Raw genomic sequence first — 20066 nt, forward strand, 5'->3', positions numbered from 1 at the left:
TCCATTCATGTTCAAAACAGTAGAAAAACGGGCCAATAAGACCATACCTCAACATTGTAAAGGTTGTGTATGTTAAACCCAACACCAGCATAACACTATATGTAGAAAAATTGAAAGCATTCCCTCTAAAAACTGGAAGAAGGCAGGATGTCCTCATTCACCACGTCTATTCAACATTGTCCTGGAAACTCTAGCCAGAGCAATTAGATGAAAGAAATTAAAGGATATGAATAGGAATATAAGAGCTCAACTACTCCTATTTGCCAATGACATGACTCTAGATTTAGAAGACTGACTGGAAAATTTCTAGAACTCATGAATTCAGCAAAATAGCAGGATATAAAATTATCACCTATAAATCCTTTGCATTCCTATACACCATTGATAATCAAATGAAAGAGAAATTAGGAAAACTATGCCATTCACGATAGCCTCAAAAAAAGAAAAATATTTGGGAATCAACCTAACAGAGGTGAAAGACTTCTACAATGAAAACTACAGAACATTAAAGAAATAAATTGAAGAAGACCTTAGAAGATGGAGAAATCTCCCATGTTCTTGAATAGGGAGAATAAGTATTGTCAAAATGTCCAAACTACCAAAAGTACTGCAAGGACAATTCCTATTAAAATTCCAATGACATTCTTCATAGAATTAGAAAAAGCAGCCATGAAATTCATTTTGAAAAATAAGAGGCCCAAAATAGCCAAAGCAATTCTCAGTGACAAAATGATGCAGAAGCATCACAATACCAGACCTTAAATTATACTACAGAGCTATAGTAACAAAACCAGCATGGTATTGGTGCCAACAGACATGAAGACCAATGGTACAGAATAGAAGACACAGAGACAAACCCATATGAATACAGTTATCTCATACCAGACAAAGCCACCATAAACATACATTGGAGAAAAGATAGTCTGTTTAATAATAGTTCTGGGAAAAATGGAAATCAATTTGTATTAGAATGAATTTGAACCCTTACCTCTCACCCTGCACAAAAAAACCAAAAACCAAAAAACAAAAAACGTGGATCAAAGACCTAGGCATTAGACCAGAAACCCTGTGCCTAAATAGAAGAAAATGTAGGCTCAACTTTCCATTATGTTCGCTTAGGAATTGAGTTCCTCATCAAGACTCCTAAAGCACAAGAAGTAAAGCCAAGAATCAATAAATGGAGTGGTATCAAACTAAAAAGCATTTTTACAGCAAAGGAAATAATCAAGAACATGTACAGAGATCCTACAGATTTGGAGAAAATCTTCACACCAGTACCTCAGATAAGGTGTTAATTTCTAATATATACAAGGAACTCAAAAAACTTAACACCAGAAAACCAAATAACCCAATCAAAAATGGGCAAAGGAACTGAATAGGCACTTCACAGAACAAGATAAATGATGGGTCAACAAACCCATGAAAAAAACATTCAGCATCGCTAGCAATTACAGAAATGCAAATTAAAACTACATTGTGATTCCATCTTACTCCATTAAGAATGGCAATTATAAAACTATAACAATAAATGTTGGTGACGATGTGGGGAAAAAGGACACTCATTGGTGGGACTGCGAATTGGTGCAACCATTATGGAAAGCAGTATGGAGATTCCTCAGAAAAGTTGAAATGGAACCACCATTTGACCCAGTTATCCCAGTATATACCCAGAAGACTTAAAATCAGCATACTACAGTGACACAACCATATCAATGTTTATGGCAGCTCACACAATAGCTAAGCTTTGGAACCAACCCAGGTGCCCTTCAACAGATGACTGGATGAAGAAATGTGATGTATATATGTGTGTATGTGTGTATGTACCATAAAGATGAATGAAATTATGGTGTTTGCCAGTAAATAGATGGAACTGGAGACTGTTATGCTCAGTGAAATAAGCCAATCCAAAAATACCAAAGGCTGAATGTTCTCTCTGATATGTGGATGCCAACACACAATAAGGGGGCAGAGAGGGAAGAATAGAAGTTCATTGGATTAGTCAATGGGGAATGAGGGGAAGGGAGGGTGGATGGGAATAGGAAAGACATTAGAATGAATTGGGCATACATTTCTATGTTCATATATAAATACACAACCAGTGTAACTTCACATCATGTTCAACCTTAAGAATGGGAAGTTATACTCCATGTATGTATAATATGTCAAAATACATTCTATTATGTATATCTAAAAAGAACAAGTTTTAAAAAATCATTTATTACTAGAAAAAAGGATATCACATAAGTGACATCATCAAGTATATCATAATTTGCATGTAGTTTTTTTCACTTAGCATGCTATATCTGGGATTATCCAAGTTATTATATGATAAGTATTCTTTTTTATTGCTGAGTAGTATTCCATTGCGTGGGTGTACAATAGTTAATTTCTCCATTTTCCACTAGAGGTATGTTTGGGTTGCTTTTAATTTCTAACAATTATGAATAAAGCTTCTGTAAATATTTGCATACAGATTTTTGTGTGAACTTGTTTTCATTTCACTTGGGTAAATACTTAAGATTACAATTGCAGGGTTATATGGTAAGTGAATTTCTTAACTTTATAAGAGATTCAAATCAATTTTCAAAGGGGTAGTACCCTTTTTTATTTTCTCCAAGAATGTTTGAAAATTCCAGTTTCTCTACATCTTTGTCAGTGCTTAAAAGTTTCGTCAGTATTTTGATTTTAGCTATCCTAGTGTGTGTGAAGTGGCATTACGTTTTGGTTGTGAGTTGCACTTCTCTTGTGCCCAGTGATACATCTTCATATACCTTCTTGAAGTGTTCTTTACATATTCAGGTCCTTTATCAGACATAGAATTTGCAAATATTTTCACCCCCTCTGTGATTTGTCTTTCATTTTCAAAACAGTCTTTTGAAGAACAGCATCTCCTTAATTTTTGATGAGGTCTTACCATTTTTTTTTTTTTGCGAGACTGGGGTTCTAGTATCATTTTAAAGAAAACTTTGCCTTTTCAGGATCATAGAGATTTTTTCCTGTGTTTCCTTTTATAAATTTTATAGTTTCAGTTTTTACATTTAGTTGTATGATCCACTTGATTTTTTAAGCTTTTTTTCTTTTTTTTTTTAAAGATTTTATTTATTTATTTATTTATTTCTCAGCAGACACAACATCTTTGTTTGTATGTGGTGCTAAGGATCGAACCTGGGCTGCACACATGCCAGGCGAGCATGCTACCGGTTGAGCCACATCCCCAGCCCCAACTTTTTTCCTTTTTAAAATTTTTTTTTCATAGTTGTTGATAAATCTTTATTTTATTTATTTATATGTGGTGCTGAGAATCAAACCTCACACGTGCCAGCAAGTGCATTACCACTGAGCCACAGTCCCAGCCCCCATTTAATTTTTTTATGAGTATAATTGAGGTTCATATTTTTGATATCTAATTGTTTTAGCACCATTTGTTGAAAAGACTAGGGTGAGTTTTTAATTATTATCAAAATTTCTTTTAAAAAATGTTAATTTAAGGTTATTGCCTCCCTCATGTACACCTTTAAAATTCAAAGAAAACATTGCTCTAGGTACTTCAGCTTTACATTGCCCACATTTGATGATTTTAACTCTTCCCTCTTCAATAATTTTTGTTCTTTTTTCTAAGCATCAAAGAATTGTTTATTTCTGTATTCATAATGCTAGACCAAAGAGTAATAATGAACCCCAATTCCAAATTCAAGAAATTTCCTAGAGTTGAGGCACATAAAAATGAAAAGTCATTATCTCCTTGAAAGTGGAGGCATATAAATTATAGCACAAAATACTAATGTAGCTTTGATTATTAATTAAGCAGAATTAGGTATTTCCTCTTCTGTTTCTATATCATTTTATTGTACTTTTATTATAGCTTTTCTTATTTTGCATTACAAATACTTCTTTTTATGTAGGTTGCTTTCCCAGATTCATGGGTGGAGTCAATGACTTAGATTTTTTATTCCTCAATACTTAGCAAAGTCTAAAACTGAAAATGTAGCAAGAAAATGGTATATTGGGTAGTACAAAAAGTTTCCCAGTATGAGTATTAACATGTACTGTTTGAGTGATGGTATATGTAAGGATCTTATGTTACCATATATAAATAATTTTAAGTGATCCATTTTTTATATTTTCATACTTTGGAAATATGATTGCTTCTCCAACTGATGACCCCTTAAAGATGCTGTGGGCTCAACAAGAAATGATGGGATGTAGTTGTTATTGCCTGTATAAGCCAGACCTAGTCAAAGCCATTTGTGTTATATACTTCAGGTGAGTTTTGTACACTTATGGCACTGCATGCATTGAACTTTACTGACCTCTAAGATGTCTTCAGAAAGATTGTGTTATGACTCAGAATTGAAACAAAACTTGTATAGGCAGAATGACATTGAGGCATGCCACACAGCAGGAGAATGTTCTTAATTCTGTGTCATACACCCAATAGGTATTACTTTTAGTCATCATTTATAATTCTAGCATGTTATTTATTCTCAAAGAATGAGAATAAAATAAGAAGTTACCAGCAAGGAGTAAATCTGATATTAGTGAAGCAAATATGCTTAGTTATATACACAAGAGCTCTTCAACTATAAATAAGAAATAAGAGCATGTGAGGCCTTGGGTTCAGTTCCCAATCACACCCCCCCCACCACCACCAAAAAAAATTCTTGTCATTTTAAATTGACAATAACTTTTTAAAGGGGTACATAAAACAGTAATAATTCATGGTCTCTTATTAGTTTTGATGAAATATAGAATTTTTTCACTGTGACCTGCCTAAGAGGAGAATGGACTTTCAACAATTACTTATTATGTACTGGGAGATGGAAGACATGTTGAAGACTAGAAAATGATACAACATCATTCACATCTAGAATAAAGAACATTCCAAAAATTATATTTTTCAAGCATCTAAGTTAAGAGACTGAAAATCAAGTGATTGATTACTTAAAAGCTAAAAAGACTCAGGGTACTGGGTAGTAATCGGTGTGGTTTTATGAAGACCCAATTCTGTCAATTCAATTTAATTTTTCTTTTTGGAAAAGTGTGTGCTTTTGAGACAAATAATAGGCCTAAGGGAAATAAATCAAGAGCAAAACTTTTGTTTCAATTTTATATGACATTATAAATGGCAAATTGGGAAGATGGGTATGGATCAGACGTTTGAGTGAATGTTGTTCCAGAGGTATAGATTAAGCAGTCAGTAGCCTCTAAATATTTCTTATATATGACTAGTCCATTTAACTAACTTATTGACCTCTTTCTTAATTCCATTTTCTGACAGCACATAACATAAAACAAATCAAAATGACCTTGGAAAAATTGGTGCTAGTTTTGATTAAACACAGGTATAGTTTTGGTAATGACAAAGAAAGATAGTATTCTGTCTTTTGAGATATAATCTTTTTTCAGGTATGGGAGTTGGAAAAAAGATATTTTGAGGTTCCTCAAATTTTAATATTAATTAATTTTAAAAAATGAGTGAGTTGTAATATTATGTATGTTATATTGTGATAATTTAACAAGTTATTATTTAGAATTATGTTAAGATATATAATAAATTTTAAATATTGGGTATCCCCAAAGTTATCTTTTTGATTGCTTAATTTTTGAATAGAATTTTTGTATTACAGAAATAATAATTATTCAAGACTTTGAGCATTTATAGTTACTAATCATGATGAAAAATATGTTTTTATTTACTTGAGGCAAGCCACATAGTAGAATGTTCTTAATTCTGTGTCATATATCCAATAGGTATTACTTTTAGTCATCATTTATAATTCTAGCATGTTATTTATTCTCAAAGAATGAGAATAAAATAAGAAATTACAATATTTTAATTATATCCAGATTATGAGACAATTAAGTTAATCTCAGCATTTTGTGCTGTTTCAAGGTCATTGTGTGCTGGTTATAAAGATTTCTAAATGTGTCTGTTCCTTTGCTGTATTTGCACCTTAAATAGAGAACAAGATGTAAACTCATCCCTTTTAAAGCAATGATAATTCAGTTCTAGGAGACAAGAGAGAATAAAGTTATTATAAACACATGTTAGTTAACTTGTGCCACATTTTAAGTGATGCCCTTGTTGCTTTTGTTAGGGTCATCAATGACTTCCATGTTCCTAAAGTCTCTGGTTAATTTTCAGTGTTCTTTAATTTTCTGGGGCATTTCTCACTGGTGATCCTTTCACACCACTGTCTTCTTGACTTCCCTTCTGCCTTTCTGGTCTTTGCTTTTTTCTTGCTTGCACTTGATCTTCTCATGACTTCTTTGAATTGGGTGCCTCGGGGCTCATTTCATTGTTCCCTTTCTGTCTATACTCAGTCCCTTGGAATCTCATTCTGTTTCATTTGCTTTGACCGTCTATATGCTTATGACTCTCAAAGTCATATTCCTAGCCCACAGTTCTTCTCCAGATTCCCAATCCTATCACCAAAGCCACTGTCCCTCTTTCCTTGAGTATCTAGCAGACACTGCAGATGTAATACATCCAGATGGAATCCCAATACTTTCCACCCCTGCCACCTGCTTTACTTGTAGACTTCTCCATCTTAGTTAATGGCAGCTCCAATCTTATTGCTCAGTTGACTCTTTTTAAAAATATCCTCATCCAATCTTGTAAGAAATCTTATTGGCCCTACTTTCAAAATGTACCAACCTCTTCCCGTCATTTCCAATCCTGCCTCCTAGGACAACCACTACCATCTCTTTCCTGGATTTTTGTAGGACCCTCTCAACTGTTTCCCTTGTTTCTGTCCTTGCCCCCCTTTTTCCTCCTCTGAACACAGCCTACAGAGTAATTATCATAAAAGCCTAGTCATGTTGCACATCTTAAAGTCCTCCAGTTGTTTCCCACTTTACCCAGAGTAAAAACTGAAGTTCTCATAATTAGTATAAAAACAATCTAGTCCCTTTGTTATTTTTCAGACCTTGTCTCCTGAGAGTTTCCCCCTTTACTCAGCCTTTTAAATCCCCTTGCTGTTATTGAAACACACTAGGCATGGACCCACTTCAGGGCCTTTTCATTAGCTGTCTTTTTGCCTGAAACACTTTCTTTAATACTTCCATGCCCATTCCATACACTTCATGGTGGCAGTGAACACTTTCACCAAAAGTCATTTATAGGGTACCTATACTGTTAACCTGTCCAACTCTGTGCTGTGATTCTATTCATTTGAAGTCTTTGCCTAAATCTCATTTTTCTGTGAAGTTAATTCCAATTATTTAATTTAAATTTGAAGTCATCTTATATCTCCTTATTGATCTAAGTTGTCCATCCACTCTGGCCTTGAACTTGGAATTTTTCTGCCTCAGCTTCCTGAGTAGCTGGGATAATGTTTTATTTTTTTTCCCCATACTGAATGTTCAGAACAATAGCTGGTGAGTAATATGTGTTGAATATATAATATAAGTTATGGATTTAAAAAATGTATTCAAAATAGGGAAGAATCAAACCAATGAATCTCTTAAATGTATTTCATCAGATACTTATTTGTAGGGTATTAAAACTTAATTTTTTACAAAACATCGTATCTTCCAACTGAGTTTATCCATATGTGCCTTATGCCACAGAAAGAATCAATAGTTTATATTCAGAAAACAATACTGTATCATGAAACAAAGGAGTTTAAAGTGAAAACAACATTCACTAGCTATGTTTGATAAAACTTAATTTTTTTTCCAGTACTGGGAATTGAACACAGGGGACCTTTACCCCTTAGTTACATCCCCAGTCCTTTATTTTTATACTTTAAGACAGTGTCTTGCTAAATTGTTCATGCTGACCTTGAAATTGTGATCCTCCTGTTTCAGCCTCCCAAGTCACTGGGATTATAGGCATGTGCCTCTGAACCTGGCTTGATAAGACTTTTGCAAGTTTAATTTGCATTTATGGATCTTCAAGAGGCAGTTAAAAAACCCCTGTATGTTATTTATTGATTTAGAAATAATATTATAATTTGCTTGTTATTTATGGTACACTGCAGTAAAAAAAAAGTGTGTGATTCAAATATTGACTAAGTCATTAACATCATTAGAGAATTAAGCTGCAATAGTTTTTAAGTTGGCTAAGTAGGAGAAATGACATATTTGTAATATATTTTTATCACGATCTGGTACTCCTTCTGTAAAATGATGGTACAGTCAGTGTCTTCATGTTGGTACAAGGAGTAAGATGAGGTTTTTCTATGTTGCCCAGGTTGGTTTCTAACTTCTCCTACCTTAGCCTCCCCAGTAATTGGGATTAGAGGTGAGCACCACCATGCCTGGGATATTTTGTTTGTTTGTTTTTAATTATAGGGAAGAGCTTTTACAAGAGGATTTATAACAACAAAGTTGGTTATAATATTCTAAATCAAAAAATACTTATCCATAGTACAAAAACTCTGAAAATCATTTCATATATAAAGCATCCATGAAGTGATTTGGATAAAGGAGTTGGCTTACCTTCTTCACAGTTATGATACCAACTTGGAAATTGGGATCTGTGTTAATATCAAAGGCATCTGCACCATCTCCATCCACAATGGTGTATTTCATCTCTGCATTGATTCCTTCATCCAAGTCCTTGGCAAACACTCTCCCCACAGTGGAGCTAATTGGAGCTGATTCCAGCACACTCATCTGATAATGTTCTGTGAAGGAAAGCAAGAACATGCATTGTCACTACAAAATAAATAAAAATAAATAAATGAAAAGCCTTGTCATTATCACATCTTATCAGGCATGCTGTGCAAAATATCTTTTTCTTGGTTTAAAATTAAAGCTTCAGTTTTATCAGATGAAAACTGAGGTCCTCAGAGGCTAAACAGTTATAACCATAACCTATACTGGATATTCAATAAAGAGGAAGAAAAATAACTTTTTGACAATAACCCTGAAAGCAGGACAGAATAAAAGCAAAATTATTTCTCATTCTAGTGAATCTACCTACAGAGTGGTGGGAAGTATGCTGCTTCCTAGTCTTTTAGTACTCCATAATGAATGGAAATATTTCCCAAAAGTCAATTCCTTTTGAGAAAGAAAACAACAAAACAGAATAAAAACCCACATGTCACAACATGTACATATTTATTCTGTTTACATTTCTTTTCTTTTCCTTTTTTGGTAGGATTGAACCCAGGGATGCTTTACCACTGAACCACATCTCTAGCCCTTTTTATTTTTTATTTCCAGATGGGCTGTGCTGCTAAGGATGGCCTTGAAATTGTGATTCTTCTGCCTCAGCCTCCCTAGTAGCTGACTATTTAGTTTGAAATGCCCACATTTTCTTTCATGACCTAGCTGGTGTTTTGAGTACCTATCTCTATAACCACCACCTGCCTAGAACTGATGTAGACCAGTGATCTATAGAGGAACAGCCACAGAGAGCAAGTTCTACCAGCTCCATTGTAGGGTTCATCAACATTTATTGCAGCTGGGACCCTCTGTCTGCCTCTTCGTGGACAGACCCTGATGTTTCCTGTCTTCTTGTTACATATCCCCACATATGTAAAAAGCTAGAAGTGGTGATGCTTTGCTTTTTGACTTGACATTTCTGATCTACAATTAAAGTTAGTTCCTTTTCATCTCTATGAAGTTGTATTTTTGCTAACTTACCTTCTTTGGGGCTCAACATTTTTGATGTGCTTCATTATTTTGTCAATCATAGACTGACTAACAAAACAAAATCATAATCACAGTTTTGATAAGTATGTGATCTCTTTTATGCATCAAAAGGTCTGGGAAGCCTGGGGCATAAGGGCTTTTTTTTCCATAAAAATTTGGGGAGGCTGACACCCCAGGTAGCTTACAGCACTCCACCTTGCACAGGAGAAGAAATGATACAATTTCTTACATAAATGAGTCAGGAAATCTTTGTTGTATTAAGCTTTCAGTCACATGGATTTTATGATCTCTTTCCATTCACTTCCAAAGTTGTTGATGGATTATGCTTTGCTATTGAAGAACTTTTCAGAAAAACAAACCAGCATCTGCCTACAACATTCTCCCACACTAGGAAAGCTGTATTGTGTTTAAAAATATACATATACTTTCTACATGTGATGCATTATATTGGAAATAAATAACTTGAGATCTTGATATTTCATTATAAATTGTTCAGTGAAAGGGGATTGAGCTTGTTTTAAGTGTAAAAGAGGAGGTATGTTATTTTGTCATAGCTCACAATCAGCTGTGGTAATATTTGTGGGAAAAAACTAAATGGAATTTCTACAGTGAGGAATCAAAAGAATGAGGCAGAAGAGTTCATCTAGAAGAATTCATTCAGATAGATTTTTGAAATAGATTGTCTGAACTTAGGTTTAGCAAATAGATGGGGAAATATTTAATGATGAGTTAAAGTAAAAATTTTAAAGTCCAAAAGTAACGACCATCTTAGAGGAAGCAGTTAATGTGTGAAAATTACTTAGAGACAAATTTAAATTACTTATATGTTTCTCTTTTGTCTTTCATGAAACATATTTCATGCTTCCAATCTATTCCTAGATTCTCCATTATTACTGAAATTTGAAATAGTGAGTACTCAAAATATATGCTTTAGAATGGCATTAAGACTTTGGTTTGAGAGGTGTTCTTGTCAGGTCTTTTGGTCACAGAGATGAATAATCTAATACAGGAATTTGTTATGGTTTAGATATGTCAACATACTTTATATACAACCCATGTGTGAGACAGTGCAGGAATATTCAGGGGTGAAATGGTTGTATTGTGAGAGTTATAATCAGTGGGTTAATCCACTTTTAAGTAGTTCAAGGATTCTCAAGAATCTACAGTGTACAATGTGTGCAGAGAGTCATTCTGAGCTATAAAGACTGAATACTCAAAAGCCCATGTGTAAGACAGTGCAGGAATATTAAAGGGTGAAATGGTTGTATTGTGAGAGTTATAATCAGTGGGTTAATCCACTTTTATGGATTAACTAGGTGGTAACTGGGCAGGTAAGGTCTGGCTGCAGGAGGTAGGTCACAGGGGTGTGACTTTGGGGTTTATATTTTGTCCCTGATAAGTGGAGCTCTACCTCTGCTTCCTGGTTGCCATTTGCTGAGCTGCTTTCCTTAGCTATGCCCTTATGCCATGATGTTCTTCATCTTGGGCCCAGAGCTATGGAGTTGGCTAACAATGGACTAACTTCTGAGACCTTGAGCCAAAATAAGGGGCTAGACTAAAACTCTAGGCATTGTGCTAAGTGGAGTTAGCCAATCCCAAAAAAACAAATGCCGAATGTTTTCTCTGATATAAAGAGGCTGACTCATAGTGGGGTAGGGAGGGGGAGCATGGGAGGAATAGATGAACTCTAGATAGGGCAGAAGGGTGGGAGGGAAAAGGAGGGGGCAGGGGATTAGCAAGGATGGTGAAGTGTGATGGACTTCATTATCCAAAGTACATGTATGAAGACATGAATTGGGTGTCAACATACTTTATATACAACCAGAGATATGAAAAATTGTGGTATATATGTGTAGTAAGATTTGTAATGCAAAAAAGTACACGTATAAAGACATGAATTGGCGTAAACATACTTTATATACAAAGATATGAAAAATTGTGCTCTATATGTGTAATAAGAATTGTAATGCATTCCACTGTCATGTATTTAAAAAAATAAGATCAATTATTACAAAAAAACAACAACAAAACCTGCAGGCATTGTATTATGTTATGCTGTTGTGAAACTGCCACGTTTAAGATTATATTCCTCAAAATGTCCAAATCCATATGCATTTGAGCTGTGCTATGTGTAATAACTTGGTTCTTCTGTCCTTTGTACTTCTATCAGAGATACCTGTTTAATTTCAAATTTAAGTTAAGTAGTTCAAGGATTCTCAAGAATCTACAGTGTACAATGTGTGAGCTATAAAGACTGAATACTCAGCATCAGCAAAATAACAAAAAGCCACCACATATGATATCCCACAGTCTGTTCCATGATGATCTGTGTTTTGTACTGCAGACCCAGTCAACTTAGTAGCCTGCTTACTTGTACCACATATGAAATGCTTGTCTAGTACCCTGCGTTTTTCTTTCATGAATGCTCATGGGAACTTTGTGTATTCCAGTTGGATGTAAATATTTGAGCTCTCTTCCTGAATGTACATAGCAAAAATTGAAGGTTCACTTGTTTGGCTGATTCACAGTGCAGCTATTCAGCTGATAGTCAGACTTGACTCTTTCTGTTTTCAATTTATTTATTTATTTAATTCTTTAACTAAAATTTCCTGGCTAAGACTTTCACCTGAATTGCATCTGCTGCTCTTACTTCCCCAGTTTACTCCCTTCAGGCATTCACTTTTCAAACACATGTCTCCATTCCCGGCTTCATCCACTGTCATCGCTCTATACTTCCACCTTTCTTAAGGACACTCAGCCTGATTGTTCTGCTGTCACTTCATGTTCAAAATCTGAATCCGTCTCTCTCCTTCCCTGCTGGTAGATCCATTTTATATCCTCTATTTCTATCAACAGTACAATCCTTCTGTCAGACTTTAACCATTGTTTTCATCTTTGACTCCACCCTCTGCCTCATAAACCTTAGCTAAGAAATCAAAAGGCAGAAGTTTGTGTTTTCATATTTGTTCCACTCCACGCCTCCTGCTAGTTCCATAGTCTGTCCTATGAGCTCAACTCTGTACCCTCCGAAAGCCTCGTAACAAACTCCTCCACTTTTTTTTTAAAATTTGTTCTAATTAGAGATACATGATAGTAGAATGCATTTTGACATGTCATATATAAATGGAGTATTACTTCTCATTCTGGTTGTACATGATGTAGAGTTACACAGGTTGTATAATCACATATGCACACAGGGTAATAATGTCCAATTCATTCTATGTCATTCCTACCCCCTTTCCTCCCTTCACTCCCTTCTGTCTAATCCAAAATACCTCTATTCCCATCTCCCTTATTGTGAGTTAGCATATGCATATCAGGGAAATCATCCAGCCTTTGGTTCTTTGGGATTGGCTTATTTCACTTTGAATAATATTCTCCAGTTCCATCCATTTACTGGCAAATGCCATAATTTCATTCTTCTTTAAGGCCGAGTAATAGTCCATTGTATATATACATACCATGTTTTCTTTATCCATTAATCTGTTGAAGGACAACCTAGGTTGGTTTCATAGTTTACTATTGTGAATTGAGCCACCATAAACATTGATGTGGCTACATCACTATAGTATGCTGATTTAAAGTCCTTTGGCTATAAAACTAGGAGTGGGATAGCTAGGTTAAATAGTGGTTTCATTGCAAGTTTTCTGAGGAATCTCCATACTGCTTTCTGGAGTGGTTGTACCAATCTGCAGTCCCACCAGCAATGTATGACCCTCCTCCACTTCTAGTCTCTGATTTTGCCAGTCCATCTTGTACATGGCTGTCAAATTATCCTTCCTTTATGTCTTTTACTCAAAAATTATTTTTTGGTTTTTTCATTTAAATTCCAACACATTTGAAAGATCAGGTCTTTGTTTTAGGAGGTTTTGAGCATAAAATGACATAAGCAAAATTTTTAGGCATATATAAAAAACACATATACATATCTATGTGTTTCTTACATGCAGGATTTTACTCAAATGAGCTCTAGGAGAGTAGAGATTTTGTTTCTTTTGTACACCTCCATATCCCTCATCTAGAATGGTATCTGGAACAATATTTCTTTAATGAGTGAGTGACTTCCTAATTCTGGAATATTTTCCTTCCTGCCTATTAAAGACCTTTGTATTATTCAGTTCTCTGTTGAATTCTTATCCTTCTATGAAGTCTTTATTCACCTTAGTTTCTTATGAACAAAAACCAACTCATATGCATGTCACAAACTGTTTCATGACACTTTATTGTTCTTTGGTGAAGGACCCATCAACTTAATAGCCTCAGTTGGGAAAAAAAAGTATAAAAAGCTTCCATAGGGAGGAAATAATGAAAAGTTTGAAGAACAGTGATTTTAGTGCTATGGAAAGCTGAAGCCCAAAAGGAAACTGGTTGTGTAAGCATTGCATAATGGAACTACACTGAAAATTCATCTTACTCCAACCAGAATGGCAATTAGTAAGAATACAAGTAACAGAAAATGTTGGTAAGGATGTGGGGAAAAGGGTACACTCCTACGTTGTTGTGGGACTGCAAATTAGTGCAACCATTCTGGAAAGCAGTATGGGGAGTCCTCAAAATACCAGGAATGGAACCACCATTTGACCCAGTTATATACTCCTCAGTACATATCTAAAGGAGTTAAAATCAGCGTACTTCAGTGATATAGCCACATCAATGTATATAGCAGCACAATTCACAGTAGCTAAGCTATGGAACCAACCTAGATGCCCATCATCAGATGAATGGATAAAGAAATTGTGGTATTCTTTACTCAGCCATAAAGGAGTTAGAGAAGATAAGATATTCCAAAAAGATAAGCTATTCCAAAAAACCAATTGCTGAATATTTTCTCTGATATAAAGAAGCTGATTCATAGTGGGATAGGGAGAGGGAACATGGGAAGAATAGATGAACTCTAGATAGGGCAGAGGGGTGGGAAGGGAAGGGAGGGAACATGGGGTTATAAATGATGGTGGAATGTGATGATCATTATTATCCAAAGTACATATATAAAGACATGAATTGGTGTGAATATACTTTGTATACAAATATATATATATATATGCTCTATATGTGTAATATAATGCATTCCACTATCATATATAAATAAAATAAATAAATATTTAAAAAAGAATAATGACTTTATGAGATTCTCTGGTTAATGGATGGATCTGGAAACTATCATTCTGAGTGAAATAAGTCAATCCCCCAAACCAAAGATCTGATTTTCTCTTTGATATGTGTATGTTAACCCACAATAAGGGGTGGGGGAAGAACAGAAGTTCATTGGATTAGACAAAGGAGAATGAAGGGAAGGAAAAAGAGGGGCTAGGAATAGGAAAGACAGTGGAATGAATCTGACACAACTTTTCTATGTACAGTGAATCTCACTGTTGTGTATATCCACAAGACTGGGATCATAATTAGAATAAGATATAGTCCATGCTTGTATAAATATATCAAAATAGATTCTACTGTCATGTATAACTAAAAAGAAAAAAAAAAAGAATTGCACAATGAGTATAGGGGAGAAATCCAAGAATGATTGCATTTAACATGCTGTCCTTTCTCCTGCATTTCTGTAAAAGATGCATCCCTATGGCTTGAGATCTGGGTTCTGGTTGGTTAGGTACTCACTCTGGGGGAAGCGGGGTGGGTTATCATTGACATCCGAGAGGGTGATGTTGACTGTTGTGGTCCCAGCTAATCCCCCGAGCTGCCCTCCCATGTCCTTGGCTTGTATAATCACTTCATAGTACTCTTTGGCTTCTCTGTCCATGTTCATGAGCGCTGTCCTAATTACACCTGCAGGATAGAAATGACTTTGTTTTAAAAACAAAACCATAAGTGCAGTTTTTAAAAGATTCACTTTTAGATTTATTCCTTGTGCATGGTAAATGCCCAGAGTTGAGATGTGTGTCACCTGTTTTATTAAACTCAAGGTAAAAATTCCAGCTTCAAAAAAGTTTCTCTGCAACAAATGTACTGTTTCAGCAGAAAGAACAGAGCTTGTTTCCTTTGGTGGTGACATTACCAAAAGAGAACGGGAGATGGCAGCAATGGTCCTCTTACGACTAGGGAGATTTCAGACTGCTCAGTCTCACCAAAGAAAACTGGGGCTTTGAGTTCAGAAAACAAAGCCTCATATGTCTACACATCTGTGATTTTAGATAATTCTCATTCAGCTGTTTCTCTCTTCAACCCCTAGAGCCCTTGTAATGTGAATAACTCTTTTTAGATAACTTGCTCCTGTTCTGCCTTTTCCTGCCTCCCCACTACCTGTAAGTAGTATTGGAATTCTCATTTGATTTTCCTTTTGTTATATATTTATTCTGTTTTGTTATTTTTTCTTACCTCTGTGCTTCACTGAATTCTGTGAACTTGGACATAAAAGATGCTCTGCAAGTTGTTTATTTTTGTCTTGTATGAAAATGAAGTTCCCCAGATAGTAAGTAGCAGCATAGCAGTGTGATGATAAGGTTTCATTTAAGAAGAGGGGTCTAAACGAAATCCACTGAAATGTGTTTTGATCCTGACCAGGATGTACAGTACTGTTGTATCTCCTTTTTAACCTTTCAACTTGGAAAAGTTGATTTCTATGCATTGGAGGCAAAGATTAAGGGCATATTTGCTGCAGGTTTATGACATGACCCTTGGCTAAATAGATCTCTTCTGTGAAAAGGGAGGGGATTGGGAAAACACCTGTCCCCAATTTACTCCTATAATGTATTTATTTCATTTAGTAAGAACAACATTTTAAATATATATTTAAAAATATATATATATATATTTTAAATGCCTCATGGGCACAGCAGTAACTATATTTTTATGTATTTTTGACCTTAACACTATGCCCCCTGGGAGCTGTCAAAATAATATAAGATTCTTCTTAGGATATAAAGGACACATTACCCTCCTCCTGCCTGTATTTTTCCTCCCTGTGGGCACCCCTTCATTCTCTCTCTCCCTGTTAGCAGAATTATTGAAGTTAACTGTTTTACAGAATTCCCTAACTGTGGTCTTTTTCTTTCCTTCTACTAATTTATGCTCCTTTGTTTTCTGCTTTTATGATACAGTTTTCTGAATGCCTGGCTACTTTTAGGACTTCTGGGCAAAAAAATTCTATCAGGTTGCTAATAATAGAAATATTTTTTCTTTCAAATAAAAGAGATGACTTTGAGTATTCAGCATTGACTTCATCTCTGTTACTCTTAAGTTTCTTTACTCATTTCCTTCTCTTAGGTCTCTGTTTTGCCCTATGTAAAATGGGAGTAAAATACTTCCTATGTATTTCACTAGTTCACAAGATTTTTAGGAGACTCAAGTATAGCAATGTTTATGAAAGTATTTTAAAAGAGAGAAGACCTGGCATAGGGTAAGCTAATAATGATATAACATTTACCCTACCCAACTCAAAATATATTTAAGGGAATCCTGTTGGTTTGTCCAACACATGTGTCCTTTCCTGCCATATTGCTCCTTACTCATTCATTTATCTCTGCTTATTTCCCTACTAGAACTTGCCTATCAGAATCTGTCTTTCTTTAGGGCCACATCCTATGTGCTCTTTCCTCCATCATCAAAACCTGTCTGGCCCAGAAGCCACTAATTCTGGCCTTGTGCTCTCTTTAGTACAGGGTGGTTTAGTGGAAAGAATATCAGATCACATGTCAAGGAACATATCCATAACCAGATGAATGTGGTTCTTGATTTCACAGTTTCCTTATCTGTTAAGTAGATGGCAATGCACTGGACCATTCCCCAGTGACTCTTTCTGGTTTCAGAGTCTATGATTCTAGAGTGAGTGCAGGTGAATGTGTGTGTCCTCTTGGATCTTATTAAAGTTATAACAGACTTTAGTCCCTGGGAATAAATATATCCATGAACTTTATAGAGGCTAGTAAGATACTTTGCCTTTCTCGTCACCCTGCACACTGTGTATGCATCGTGCTGTTCTCACCCACAGGGCAATGCTAGTTTGCTCTCTTAATCCTAAAGCTTATAACAAATCTTATCTGGTTAACACACTCCCTGGAGAGTTCTTGAGAAAGAGAGTTGGGTCTGTCCTAAGTAGTGGTTGCAAAGGATTGTGAAATAAAGCAAACGCCTCTGAATTGACTCTTGAATCAGATACCTGTTTTGGAGTCCACGGAAAAATATGGCTGACCCTGGAGAATGCTGTACACCACCCGGGCACTGTTGCCATAGGTCGGGTCATCAGCATCTGTGGCGGTCACCTGGATAACAGAAGTGCCTGAGGAAAAGAAGGAAATCTGCTAAAGACTTGATACAATCCTGAGTGGTCAGTCTTAGAGCATTTGTAGATATTATGTTTGCTTTATTGGCAGACTCCCCTTTCTAGGTCAGGCTTCCTTAACTCCTACCTTGTACTTGTTTTACAAAATGATAATTATTGTGTTTAAATTCTTAGTAACCAGTCAGTCTTTGGGTCTTCATTGTTTTTTGATAATAGCAAAATGCTTCCCCCTTATTAATCAAATACACACACACACACACACACACTCACACACACACACATGCATGTATGTACGTGCCAATCTATTCTTTTGTTTTTAAAGAATCAGAGCTGGAAAACAATTCATTCTTATTATTTACTGCGACTGCTTATATGCCTAAGTAGCTTGCTCTCTGTCAAGGGACTTAGTTGTCATTTTGGGTTCAGTTTTGTAATTTGTGAGCTGCCTTGTGCATTGTCTCCTTTTCTGCATCCCCACCACCTGCCCCCATAATGCATTTGCTGTTTGTGAAAGTTAGTGAATCACCACCTTACCCACTGGTGACATTTCTGGCACAGTGGCAACGTAAGGTCCATCTAGGAACTTGGGCTCATTGTCGTTGATGTCTTGTATTTTGATGATAAACTCTGACTCTGGCTCCATTGGTCGGCCTGTCCGCCTGTCCAGTGCTTGAGCCCTTAAAGTGTACTGGGCTCTTTCCTCTCGATCAAGCCTCTGAATGGCATGGATGTCACCAGTGGTGTCATCAATGGTAAACACTATGCCTGCGCCTTCTCCAGAAAGGATATATTTGATGGATCCATCTCCTCTGTCCATATCTGAATGAAGCTGGGAGAGAAAAGCACCAAGATCTCATTGGATATGGACTTAGAACCAACCTTCACCCAGGGATTTTTTTTGTCACTTAAATGTTTAAAAAGTCTGTCTACAAAGAACTAATAAGCTTTGAACATGATTGTTATTAAAGAGCAAATAGAGGTTGGTTAATATTTTTTTCTGCAACATATTCAGAATCCTGAGCATACTATTTTAAAAGTAATCTTCTTGAAGAATACAGATAGAAAATATCTTGAAAAGTGTAGACTTTTGATGTGTGAATAAAGAAGTCTAGTAGGGAGGAATCTTTACTTTTCCATTGAAGAAGAAAAAAAATGAAGGAGGAGGGGGTGGATAGCCTAAATATATTAAAATTTTTTGAAAAATTGCTATCAATTAATTTTTGGAATATCAAAAATTTTAATGTTTGCTGAAAAATTGATGAAGTGATTCATTAAGAGGCTAAGTCTACTATATGGAAATATTAAATAATTTCCAGGAATTCTTGCAATTCTTTATTTCTGTGACTCCAATTTGGTGGATTTGTTTAGTAGAACTGTGCTTTCCCATGTATTTCACACGTCAAATAGAATTTACCTGCTGGTGAGTATTTTTTTTTTTTATATCAGTGTATCTCTCCTTTTGATGGGACTTGTCCTTGGATTCATAACTGAATCACTTAAATCTCTGTGTGTGTGTGTGTGTGTGTGTCTTTGAGTTAGGGACATCCCTTTATCTTCCCACCAGCTATATTCCTCCTAGATAGTTTTATAATAATACTGTAGAGGAGTCTATTTATACTTCTGGCTTAGAAACACATTTCTGCATTAATAATTATAGGTAATGAATATGAGTGACAAGAAGCCTAGAATTTTGTGCTGCTTTTAGGTAATGGTCTTTTTATAAAGGGGACAACAAAAATTAGTTAAATTTAATCAACATCACTAAACTCTGTTTTTGCCTGCACTGCTAACACTGCATAGTTCAGTGATGGAGTTTATGAGATTAATTTATAAAACAGACAGCCAGTGTTAAGCTTAGGGCAGAGAGCCAAATATATCTGACCTGAACTCTGTCTGTGTCAGTTGTAATCTGAATGCCCTTGACAAATTATTTACTGTCTGTAACCCTTAATTCTTCACATTATAAACAGAGAACAGTAGTAATACTTACTTTGGAGGGTTACTGGGATCATTAGAGATTAATGTATGTAAACACAGTGACTTTCCCATAATAGAAACACTAAAAATGGGGCCAGTTACAATGATGATGTACCTGCACAGAGAAAAGGGTATTAACATACTCACTCTTCCCTGATTGCATCAGGCCTCCAGGAGTGCAGCCAAGAAGGCAGAAGCAGCTGTAGGCTTTTTAGTTATGGTAGCCTGATGGCTGCCTGAAGCACTG

The 20066-nt window shown here is 35.6% G+C and overlaps 1 protein-coding gene across 1 annotated transcript in view; it reads right to left on the bottom strand.

Annotated features, from left to right (window-relative positions):
* The window catches only part of Cdh20 (cadherin 20), a 57523-nt gene that overhangs the window by 30489 nt on the left and 6968 nt on the right, over positions 1-20066 (bottom strand). The window contains exons 2-5 of the mRNA XM_026404645.2: positions 18377-18671; positions 17720-17839; positions 15223-15390; positions 8446-8633 (exon numbers count right to left, since the gene is read on the bottom strand). Of these exons, the coding sequence (XP_026260430.1) occupies positions 8446-8633; positions 15223-15390; positions 17720-17839; positions 18377-18671 (771 nt within the window). The remainder of the gene's footprint in view (positions 1-8445; positions 8634-15222; positions 15391-17719; positions 17840-18376; positions 18672-20066) is intronic.

Source organism: Urocitellus parryii, chromosome 13, assembly GCF_045843805.1.
Source record: "Urocitellus parryii isolate mUroPar1 chromosome 13, mUroPar1.hap1, whole genome shotgun sequence".
NCBI lineage: Eukaryota > Metazoa > Chordata > Mammalia > Rodentia > Sciuridae > Urocitellus > Urocitellus parryii.